Source organism: Scomber japonicus, chromosome 12 (genome assembly GCF_027409825.1).
Source record: "Scomber japonicus isolate fScoJap1 chromosome 12, fScoJap1.pri, whole genome shotgun sequence".
NCBI classification, from domain to species: domain Eukaryota; kingdom Metazoa; phylum Chordata; class Actinopteri; order Scombriformes; family Scombridae; genus Scomber; species Scomber japonicus.
The window spans coordinates 13,683,591-13,696,129 of NC_070589.1; the positions used below are offsets into that span (position 1 = coordinate 13,683,591).

Below are 12,539 nucleotides of genomic sequence, written 5' to 3' on the forward strand. Positions count from 1 at the left end.
GGTTTCGGTCAAAGAGTGCGGCCTGAAGATTCAAGATAATGCACCGCTGTGGTTCACCTGTGTATGTGTGGGTGGTCTGTTCCATTCAAATCAAGTCTTATTAAATGGGGGTCCGTGGTCTAATTTGTGTCAGTTATGTTATGTTATGTTATGTTATGTTATGTTATGTTATGTTATGTTATGTTATGTTACATTTGGTTATGTCACTCTGTTAGTACCTAGTAACTTTTTTTGGGCCCTTATCTGACGTGGGACCCACAAGTCGTGTGTCATTTTAAAAAACAAAGTTAGGGGGAGGGTCAAAATTCTCACAGGATCAAAAAACATCAGTGATGTCATATGTAGTGTTGTTATTGAATTTTTATGTATTTATTGTGACTGTGGGAGTTTTATCAGCCTGGGGGAGTTAACATAGGCTACTACAATTAACACTTACACTGACATATGATATGTATTTAGAATAAAGCGATTATAAGCCTATATAATATTTCAGGCCAACAGAATAATAAATCAATGAAAGACTTCATTCAGCATTTCCCTCCTGAGATTTTTTTTTTCTTCATGTTGGGAAATACAATTCATTCAGCAGGTAACTGAATAAATAACATATAACAAATCATTCCAAAAAATGTAGTGTAACACATAGGGCATTGTTTGAAAGACGCATACTGGACACATTATACAGAATGTACAGTCTCAATGTACAGTGGCTGGTATTAGGGACAAATGTGATCAATTTGCTGGTTTTCTCCCGGCACATCAAGGCTGGGAAATAGGGCAGTTTATCGTAACAAGATGACACTAACAAACACACAATAACATGAGTTGGGACACCACCAAGATAGTGGGTGTGAACCGTGATTTCCTCAGTTTGAGTCTGGTCAATGACCTTTGTTGTATCTTGTTCCCTATTGCTCTTTCTTCTCATATCCTATCATCTCTCTACAGTTGTATTTAGGACAAAAACTTTGGAGCAGGTGTGTTGCCTTATAGAAAGCCTCTTTTTGGCTTCTGATTAAAACTGGGGGACTACCACCTTCAGTAGCTATCTTCATAAATCTGACACACAGCACAGTACACTGGTTACTATGATTTTAATGTGAACATGCATTTTTACAGCATGTAGGCTACATGAGCTGCTTCTTGAAGCTGCCAATTGATCTATTTGTCATCACAAATTAGCTTAGTTTAGTTGATAATATAGGTTTGTTGCACGTGTTTTGAATTAAATGGACCTTTCCAGGCTCTTAATGTAGCCCCATTCATAGAGATTTGTGAAACAGCTTTCACTTCTTTAAAACATCTGGCAGATGCTGGGTGAGCTATTAGCTTAAAATATACACAAATGTAATACTGGAAGGCATAGGACATGTCATAAAGACTAGACTATATTATTGACTATATGCCTGCACTCAGAACAACAGACTTCATATGAAAACCCAATCATTCATTCCCACTGTACAATTCTGAGAGTTGCAGCGACTGCGGAAGTGCGCAGACGGGAGTCCTCTTGATATCCTGTGTACTCTTTGGCCATACGCTTCGTTAATCGATCCTAGGCTCCACCTTTCCCCTTCTCTTCCTTAGATCGCAATTGATATCAAAAACTCCTTATATGGAAGGAAACTTCCCAAATTCCTGAATGGTGGGAGTGATCCACAGGTCCCACCCTGCATACCAGACGAGCAGCGGAGCAGACAAATTGTCGCACTTTCTTGAGTCACTGTGAAGAGGGGGTGGGGGGAAGTTTGGAGAATCTAAACTAAGCACAACGAGCTACTGAGCTGACGTAATGTCGCAACTATGGACTTTAGATAACAAATAGCGTACTACTTCTTCTCCCATGCCAGCAGTAGTAAAGCTTATCAGTGATGTCTGAAGATTACAACTGAAAAGTTTACCCAGTTCAGCGCCGGCCGGCTCCCTTCTTTACATAATAAAGACATACTAGTTTATAAAATCAATGCACAGGAGTATTTTCTTACTTTTCTTTGTGTCTTTAAATCTCACACTGGAACAGCAAGTCCAACTCTAACTCTTATGTTGCTATCCTGGAATTAAAAAGCAATCATGTCCAAATAGAAAGCCATCATTATACTTAAATATGGGCTCCAAATGCCAGGTGGTACAACTTTTTAACAGTAGAAATGTTTCAACATTAGTGTTAAAATGTAAAGAGATTAGTTGCAACAGTCTCACCATCAACGTCTGGCTGTAAAAACCTGAATAATAATAATAATATGATTCAATGAACTTTATTGATTTTTCATCCAGACATCAACATCTGGAGAAATAACCATAAATCATTTGATAGCTGTAGCCTAGTTTTTTGGGGCCCTTAAAGTAATGTGTATATTTTCTAAAAAAGGAGAACTTCTCGCTGACACACACCCAACTGTTTTTCCAGACCAGCCCTAATCTTATTATGGACCACAGTGTTACCAGTCAGGATGGGAGCTATTGGCTATTGACACTAAGGGCAGTGAAATGGTCATAATGGACATTTGTTTCGCCTAGTCTGGTTCCACAGTGTATTTAATGAATACTTAAACACCTGAATACCTGATTTGTATTGCTGGGTGCCAAAGTCATGAGTATGTTGGAGGTTCTGTTTTAGTGGTGTGAAGTGCCTGAAGAGGTACTTTCATGAACTGAACCAAGAAAGCAGCTTCAGAAAGCTTTTTTTTTTGGTGGTTTTATCTATGTGCAAGCAAGTATGTGTGTATGTGTGTGTGTGTGTGTGCCACTTTTTAAAATCAATCATTAAATCAATCCATCAACAGATTTCAATTATCTGCACAACGTCAGGCTGACATCATTTTTGGCACAGCTGGAACTCTGAACAGTCAGGAGAGGAATAATGCCTGAAGTCCAGGTGTCTCTTCTTTCTCAGTCTCTGACATTGTGTCTGGTCCTAAATACAGCTGTACTTCTGAGTGTACATGTAGCAGGTAATTGCGTCATACAGGTGTGTGTTGGACTGATTCAGAGTCTGGGAGTCAACTATCGTCAGGGAAGAACAGTTACTCATCCTGGTATCTGTAATGAGGTGACATGAGCTCCACTGAGTCACAGCAGGGGTGACGTAGTTGGGATCAAACCTTTAGGGGCCTGTGTACAATCTCTGGCCATATTTTACTATCACAAATCAGTGTCCACAGATGGAGAATGATCTAGGACTTGAGTAGGAGTGTTTTATTATAACAAAATATGGGGCCTAATATTATTATATGGAATTAGAAAAAGGACAAGCCTGATCAGACAATTTCCATTGAACTGCAATTACTCTCAACATCCGAAGCTTACGTAACACACTTTATGCAGACAAAGGAGGCATATGGACAATGTGCACCCCCATATGGATGAACTGGGTAAGTACAACAAATGGCAACATAATGCAACTTAGTACAGTGAAGCTTAAAATATAAGAAGCCAAAGTGTACAAAGCTCAGACTGACCCTTCTGAGGACGTTCACAATTGTTAAACACATCAATTCCCAGAACACTAAAAGATGCACAAGTCTGAGCTGAAGAATTAGATCATTTTATTTTTCAAACAATTGAGAGATGTTAAACACTGAACAAATAAAGATGCCCCCAGTCAAAACTCCAGAAAACAGATTCTTATCAACCAGTTGTAGCACTTTCCTTTATTGCCAGCTGTTGTTGTTGTTGTTGTTGTGCAGTTTCTCATTGTCTGCAGCATCACCCTCACTAAATCAGTGTGTACAAAAAAAGTAACAGAAATGGTGCATATACCAGCGTCATACTGATAGTTAGGGATTTGGAGTTCTCGCATGTAAAGCCAGCTCCAAGGATAGGCGTGTTTTTAATGCGGAAGCAAATCCAGATTTACCGTTTTTTTTTACCAAGGCACATTGGTAGGGATGAATGACCAAAAGAATGAATGAGTAGAGAGGCTGAGCAGAAGCCAATCTTAAAACAGGTCATGTGAGAAAAACGTGGTAGTGACCGGTGAGTATAAAGGGAAATCAAAATCAAGAATTTGTTTGTAATGTGGAAAATGGCAAGAATCGGATGCACACAGCTTTCTCTCTCTCTCTCTCTCTCTCTTTTTTTTTTGTTGTACTTAAAAATGGAAGCAACCAAAATGCTGCTAAATATTTTCACAACTATCAAAATGCAGCTGCAAGAGAACATGAATTTTGTCTGAAACTGAACAAACTATATATGGGCACATAATTGCAACTTTGTGGGAACATCAGTCACTATTATCACACTTTAATCAAGTCAAGGATGAAATGACCAACAAGTTGTCAACTTACAAACAAGTGCAAAGAGGTCTCAATCCTGTACATTCACTAAGGCGGTTTTAACTTGTAGAAAAATCTTGAAGGAATTCCAAAAAGGCAAAAAAGATTTAAAGGAATGGAGACAAAGTGAATTCCAGCATTTAAACATTTCCTTGTTTTTGTCTCAATGTAATTATTGATCAGCACCACCTAAATTGACATTCTTTGATATTTTAGGCTTGGAGAGAGAACTTGTGGGTGGCGGGATGTTCTCAAATTTCCAATCAGCACACCACTGTGTTTGAAACCAAAATTCCAGGATAAATTTCTTCTTGAGTTGAGATGGCATGGACATGTGAGCTGTGTGATGAGACGGAGAGAGCGAAAGGGTGTGAAGGGTGGAGTATGGAATGTTAATGACCGAATGGACTGGTCAATCTTAAAGAAAGACCACGCAATAACATTTGTATGCCCCCCCTTTTACACTATAGATCTGGCTGACAACATAGTGATGCAGAAAAGAGAAAAAATAAAAGGAGATCTATACGTTTTTGAACATCTGGTTTGGATGAACGTCCCATAAATGAACTGGTCAAAATAAATAGATGTATACATGATAAGAAATTTATAATTTACTCTTTATATCTCACATAAAGCTTCTTGTAACTGCCAAATATGCTCCAGTATTTCACACTCTGGACATGTTCAGCTCTACCTGTGCTAGATGAACTCTATCAACACCTTTCTGGGTACCAACAAGGCAGCCTGGACAGGACAGCTAAACCCCAGCCTTCCCTCAAATTTAATCCTAGATTGTAATTCCTCATTAGAAACTAAAAGGTAAAAAAATACGGACAGTATTATCAGTGAGCCTGAAATAGTGGTACAATTCAGAACATTGAAAATTCACATCGAAACATTGTTTCTGGTTGCCATGGATAATTCTGTCCTTTCTTTTTTGTCTTCTGTGTTAGTAGCAGCACTCTGCAACTAGGGCCTCGTCATTCCTGTGGCTTTCAGTTTGAAAAATAAAACAGAAACAGCCCTTGGTATCACAAACTCAACTATTCTTTTAATCTTTACTCTTTTTATACCAAAATCTCAATAGATTATCACAGAAAGAGGAAGAGGCATGGGGGGCAGAGGGGGAGTTTAGCAGGCCTGGCTTTTGCCAAACTCACAGTGGACAAACAAAATCACAAAGTATGTTGTCTCTGTGGGAGACGAACACAGGAGTGGAAAAGGACATCAGCCTTCCCAAACCTGTCAGTCTAGGCAAACATATGGCAGGATGTTCAATTTGCTTTCATCCCCATGAGGGTCCAATGATATGCACTCTGTCCAATCAAACCAGGTGCCGTTGGTGTCATAACAACCGTTCACCCCCGGCCAGTGCTGTGTGTGTATCCTGTCCAGGTCCTCATCCGTCACCTCCCGACTCATGCCCGGTAACTCCCCTACTAAGTTGTCCGTCTGCAGAACATGCATCTTCCTCGACTCCTTGGTTTCCTGTTCTTCCCTTTTCAGATACTGGGACATGAAAAAGTGTGCACTAGGGGCCTGGACCCCTGAGGAGGTGAGCACATTGCTCTGAAGGTTCAAGTAGGACTGGATGATTTCATTTCTGGACAGCTCCTTCCAGTTTGTCTGGTGAAAAGGGTTAGGGCTGGGACCTGGAGCTGTGGCAGTGGGCTGTTGTATAGTGCTTTCAGTTCTCTGCTTAGACTCAGCAGGGTCAGGAGTGGGGGCTTCCTCTGTTTGAGAAGGTTCTTTATGTACCAGGGGTTTTATCTGACCTGTGACAGGGTCAAATGTCAGCCTGCGTTCTTTTAACCGTACTGGTTTAGTCGTGTCCTCTATTTTCTGGCCATCTAAGTTGACAGCGTAGTCTCTAGACCTGTACTTCCTTCTTTTATGCTCTGAGTTGGGGATTGTTGCCCCGTCTGCATCATCCGACACAACCTGTCCCTCAGGTGTCGGCCTAAGTAGTTCTGAGTTGTGTTGGGGGTGAGAGGGCGAGGGGGAAACTGATGGGGATTCCAGTGTTGCAGATATGTCTTGTGGTGGGCAATGAGAAGAGACCTCTGACGAACTGGCCCAGTGCATTGAAGACCTATGAGAAGAGTGTGGCAGCTTGTCAGCGTACGATGCTTGAGCTGGGGAGGACACAGACTGGGACAAAGGCAAGGGAGAATCTCTAGGGGATGGGCTTGGGATAGATGTTCCTTTAGGTGTGAATGCCGCAGAGCGCTTGGTCACGGTGTCTTGCTTCGTGCTCCTTGGACTGGTAGTGAGGCCGCGGGGACTTTTGGCTTGATAATAACCCCCTCCTGCTGCTCCTCCTCCATCATCCATTCTAGCTTGCTGCATCACTGCAACCTTGATTAAAGAGGAAGTGCTAGGTAGTTTGGCCACTCCAGGGGAGCTGGGGCGAGGCTTGACAGCGTTTACTGGAATTCTGTTGATTTTATCATTGTCAAGGTGCTCTATGCGAGATCTGTCAGGGGACGGGACGACCTCCTGGTCAGGCAGGGTATCAGGGCTTCCTGCAATCCCATTGGTGGGTGGTGGTGAAACAGAGTTATCATATGAAGACAGCTTAGAGATTTTTTCTGGTAAGTGCACTCCACTGTCTCTGTTCTCTGCTCGGCGCTTGCGACTGCCTGATTTCTCAGCTTTTGGTGAGTATGTGTTGTGGACATCATTTCTGGCTTTAAGTTCAGGGACCCCCTTCCCTGACACAGAGATGTCAGGTGGGGAGGCTTCAGTTCTGCAGGGATGAGAACTGCCATTTGTAGACCCAGGGACACTTGGAGCCACAGCAGGCCCAGGCTCAATCAGCTTTCGCCAGTTTCGTAAGAGTTTCTTAGCACGCTTGGCAAGGTCTTCATCCTTGGTCTTCTTTCGTACATCATTGATCAGTTTTCCTAGTCGAGTCTCCTAATAAATAATGTGTGTGAGAGTTAGAGCAAAATCAGGCAACCCCATTTTTACATGAAAAAGTAGTTCACATAATCAATTGTCTTACCTCAAGTGCTTCTTTGGTGATAGGATACTTTTCAAGACCAGAAATAACCTCTAATACGACCACCATATTGCATATCTGCAGGGGGGACAAACAAACAATTTGCATTGTTTCAACCTGCTCTTTATAAGCAAAAAATGACTTTTGACCACAATTCACAGAGTTTGACAGTAGGAGACAGTTTAATAAGAATTTGAATCACAATATAGACACAGTAAGGAAAATAGTGGAAGTGAGTAATGGCCACACGACTACTAAGTGTCATAATTGAATGTGATTGATTAAAAAAAACACAAAATAATTGAATCGTGTCTGCAACGTGTAGAGTATGGGGGGCAAGTTAGCTTACGACAAGCTAGGAAACATTAGCTTGCCTCTCTGCTACACAGCGGCGTTGAAAAGTAAAGATGGCAAAGTGTCAGCTCAAAAATCCTTCATCATTGCATGTGTTAGGACAAACGTGTGACATTTGAGCAAAAAATTGGCTTAAACATTGACTAATTTTTATTTAAAACACGTTTATTATCATGTCGACAAAGTCCTCTGTCGTTTAAGTGTCGCCAGACTTACCTATGGTAGCTGGTTTGGCTGTCGCTAGCATTTAACTAACTTGAGTAGGAAGGGTCTGACTATTTCCTAAAACGTAGCTTCAGCTATCCAAGCTACGAGTTAGCTAACTACCTCCCACACTTCGTTAACAGGGGTTGTTAACGTGGAACGCTCAACGTCGAAACCCTGGCGCCTTTGCAGAACATAAAGATGATATTATAGTTCAATAAGTATTCACAGGAAGCGTGTTTGTTGTGTTTCTTGCATCAAGTTACCGTTAAATACGATGTAACGGCTAGGCTAACAGCTAGCATGCTACATAAACCAGCTAACGCAAGACTGCTGTCTAACCAAGCTAAAGCTGCTGCTAAGTTAGCTTTGTGAACTGTCACCTCCACAGATTCAGCGTCTTTCCTGTCATTCGCAGACATTCGCCAGCTACAACGGTGCCGACCCAAAACGTGAAGCATTTTTTTAGCACGATAAATCTGTAGCTGTCGGTATATGGAGCCTGGTTGAGTTTACCAGAGGGCAGGTAAACAAGCTAAAGCTAACCAGCTAGCCTCACTCACATTGCTCTGACTGTCCACGGCCCGCAGCAGCTGGTCCCTCATCTGCTGCGGGGTTGCCGGGGCCGTTGTCATCGCCTGTTCGGTGCGATCCGGAGGATGGAGGGAGGAATCCTCCAAAATGAAAACCGGGTGACAATGGTGTCTCAGAAGCCGCTGTGGTGATTCCTCAGGCGTCCGTACAGCATATTTCTGTGTGTCTCCTGTAAGGTAGACGGCTCAGTTTACCTCACATGGAGCATGAAGTGTGTGAATGTGCGCTGTGGTGGCCGTTAGCTGCTGCCTGCTCGGCGCTGTGGTATCTCACTACCAGCTGCTGGATCTCTCCACGGCCTCCTGCTGCATGATGGGATACGATGTAGTTTGACGTCCGCACGTAAAAGCAAGTAAACATCCCTCTGCCGGTGTTCGGTTTAATAACGAATGACCGTGTTAACTGGTGACAAGTTAATTAATGACGTTATGAACTGTACAAAACAATTTCGTAGGTAACGGTAACGGTAGGTTACAAAATCCCAAGGTAGGTTACAGGTTTGTTCAACACAATATAAGAAACGTTCAGCGGATAATTATTGAGCGCAATTTAATTTACTTAAATTGTCAGATAATAAACACAGATAAGTAGGCTTGTCTTCATTTAACTTACTTAAATTGTCAGATAATAAACACAGATAAGTAAGCACATTTTAATTAAGACTGATTAAACTAAAATTGGAGGCTGTTTTTTAACGGCTTCATCACCATGACAACCACGATGCATTCGACTGAGAGTCATAGTTAACGCGGCCATTCTTTAAACACCGTCCACCTGCACTCCTGGGCATGGCCGGATCCAGCACACGGGCAATCTCGGCTAAATGCCCAGGGGCCCTGAGCATAAAGGGTCCCTCAATAATGGGAGGCCGAGGCTCCACAGAAATATGGCAAACGGCTTGACCCATTCTTTTGATGTAAATAGTAATCATTGCTGTCAGAAACCTAATATGTTCTAAACAAAATATGGAGTTGAAAGTTCTATTTTGTTAATTTGATAAATGGGCAAGTAATGGTTGGTTTGCAAGCCACAATACATTATGGTTAGTTTGTATCAACGAGTTTGTGGGGAAAATGATCAACTAGCAGAATGAGCATGACTTTCAGTGCCCAGGGGCCCCAGCCTTGCTCCTGGGAGTTCAGTTATTGTAAAATAAAGGATAAATGTTAACCCTCTTTGTTCCCTCTGCCACCACACACTTGAAACATCATCTTTTTGTGGGGCAGGAGCTGTACAGTAGTTTGACTTTATTGGTATGGCCATAACCTTGTTTTGAAATAGAAAATTTAGATGTTCAACATGGATGCATCAAACTAAACATTGAAAAGATTTTGTTTGTTTCTTGCTGATTAAATGTCTGTCGAGAAAATGTATGTTGTTAATCTTATTTCCTTATTAGCAAAATTCTATGCGCATGCCAACAAATTTACCAAACAGGAAGCTTACTGTATCTTCATGTCCTACTTAAAATCTTATCTGGACGCACTAGGAAAGGAAATTTAATGTTTGTTTTCTATTTATTTATTTATTTATTATTATTTAATCTTTTAACCTTTTCCCTGTTACTTTGTTTAGTTCAAATCAGAAGTGAAGCCATGTCATTTATGTTATTGTTATTTCATTATGATGCCTAATTGTTCTTTGTTATTGTCATACTATAATGTCACACATGTTGTAAGTGATGCTTTCTATAAATAAAGTGATAGGGATATAATAGGGGTCACTTTTACAGAATCTTAAACTATCTTAATTATGTAACCTAGAGTAGATCAGTGTTGTGTAACTGAATCTGAAACATCATATGAAATTACCCTAAAATTAATATATGATGATAATTTGAAGAATATTTCATGGAGTACTGCCACTAACAATTAACTAACAAAATACCAAAACCCTTCCAGAGGGCAAGGTGAACTTCAAATTATTTGTTTTATCTGACAAAAATCCTCAAATTTGATAAACTGCAGTTATGGAACCCCTTAATCTGACAAAATGACAAATTATTACTTATGTTGTCAATTTTTGCCTTTTGCAACATTTTGTTATTGGACCAAACAACTCAGGGCATTTCTGCTTGATAATGACTCCAATAATTAGTATATAAACTAAATTCATGTTCTGTCATTAATTTAATGATTTATAAATACTGTCAAAATAAAACATTAAGCCACATGACAAACTTACATGAAACAAGACTTTTTCATGTTAGATATACCAGTCTTCATTTGAACTCTTCATAGAGGAAAGAATCACATCCAAATATGCTGAAAATCTTATCCATTTTTAAAATTAAATTAATTGCTATTATATCACTCCCTAAACACATATACCCACAGAAAGATGTATTACATTTACTACATGAACCATGGTGATTTAAAAGGCTAATATTCAAAAACATTTTTAATCATGTGCTTATAACAATTTGTAAGTAATCATGTATGAGCATTGATGGCTTTACTGTGTATTACAGGATTTTACCAGCAGATGGAGTCCTAAAAAGAATACAACCCAAACAGCAGAGCCTGTCCATAGTGCAAGAGGTCAAGCATGAAGCAACATGCAGGATGCTGCATCAGTGAACCAAACTGGTTGTATGACACACTTCAGCCATTTGAGGGCATCAGTGATGGTGAAGCCCGGAGCAGCTGAACCAGAAGGAGCTTTCTCAGGCTGGATTGGGTCTTTGTGGATGTATAGCAAAACAGGGAGGTATATTTTAGGATATTTCTCTTGCAATTGGATACAATGAGTTAAGTTCATGGGTGAACACTCATACTTTATCCAGTTTAGTCTTTAGAAACGGTGCAAATGTTGTCCATCTGGTTTTGTTTAAGGATTATTTTTCTGTTTTGCTTTTCCTGTGTATCTACTCCTCCTCTCTTAAATATTTTCTCAACCACTTTTGCATGCCATAAGGTTTGTCTCCAAGTTAACATGTTGTGCTGTCAAGAGCCTTTAATAACACTTGGAGTCTCAAACCCTAACCCTAATAATCATGACCTTTACATAGTTTAGAAAACACTAAATCTTTCCACCTCGTCTTGTCAATAACTTCAGTCATGTTGCACAAATGTAATACAGGTTTCAGCTCAGCATTTTGTGATATATTTCCATTCCGGTTTTTAAGAGTTGTGACTTGTGATGTAACAGCAGATTGTCTGTTTAATCAGTGGTAGTGGCAACAGGTTTGCATCATTAGCTGCACTCAGTAGTGAATTACTGGGCTTGGTCAAATTGAGGTTGGAAGGATAAAACCGTTCTGTATTCAATGACATTCTGTATAATTTGGTGTACTCATTGCTCTATGTGGGTATGTGTAATAAGAGGAAATAGTGATTGTCAGCAGTAACAGAAATTGTAAGTCAGTGTTATGTGTTGAAAGTGCTGTATCAGTTTAGCTCACCCCGTGGTAACCTGAGATGGTATGTTCCAGTTAGGTGTGGCCGAGAAGGTAAAAGGACAGTCGCTGGTTTATTGAGGGGACTAGGGAAGAGAGTAGGTGGCAGCGTGTTGTGAGGCTCCACATTTTTTCTTTTGCTATGGTTTAAATTATTTTTGTTGAATTTCTCGAGGGTTCATTTTTGCCTCTGCTTCATTAAAAAATAGTTAGTAAACCTCACTGTTTTGTGCTTGTACTGTAGCCTGCTTTATTACATAATCTCTTTAAAGGTTTCCAGTGTCCAAATACCATCCTCTGTCTTTAATTTGAGGTGGTGGCACTACACTATCCCATGTGCAAAATATCCACTGTCAGCTCTTTAAAAGTTAGTGTGGACATAGTGGCAGAGGGAAGGGCAAATGCTGGATGTGATGCTGCTTTAATGCCAGTGATGGGGGCAGAGACAGTACAACTAATGCTCCAGTTCATTGTTTTCTAGTGTTGTTTGTAGTCTACTTAATGACAAAAAATAAGATTACAATATCTCAGCGTATTCATATATATTTATTTTCATTTCATTTACAAATAATAATGCAAAGATACAAAGACAGAAGCCTTCACACAAGAAAAATACATCAGGTACAGTTCCAACAGAAGCGTATCTTATCTTTAGTATAGCACACATTTACAGCCAACTTGGGTTCTTTTGGTCCGATTTGACAGTTAAAAT

At 40.3% G+C, this 12,539-nt stretch overlaps 1 protein-coding gene across 1 annotated transcript; it reads right to left on the reverse strand.

The window, feature by feature from the left end:
- Positions 1–3,632: 3,632 nt before the first annotated feature.
- Positions 3,633–8,691, reverse strand: crsp7 (cofactor required for Sp1 transcriptional activation, subunit 7). The gene is made up of 3 exons (XM_053330294.1): positions 8,400–8,691; positions 7,282–7,356; positions 3,633–7,193 (listed from the first exon to the last, which is right to left on the reverse strand). The coding sequence occupies exons 1-3, from the start codon at positions 8,469–8,471 to the stop codon at positions 5,520–5,522; spliced, it is 1,821 nt and encodes a 606-aa protein (XP_053186269.1). The 5' UTR covers positions 8,472–8,691; the 3' UTR covers positions 3,633–5,519.
- Positions 8,692–12,539: the final 3,848 nt, after the last annotated feature.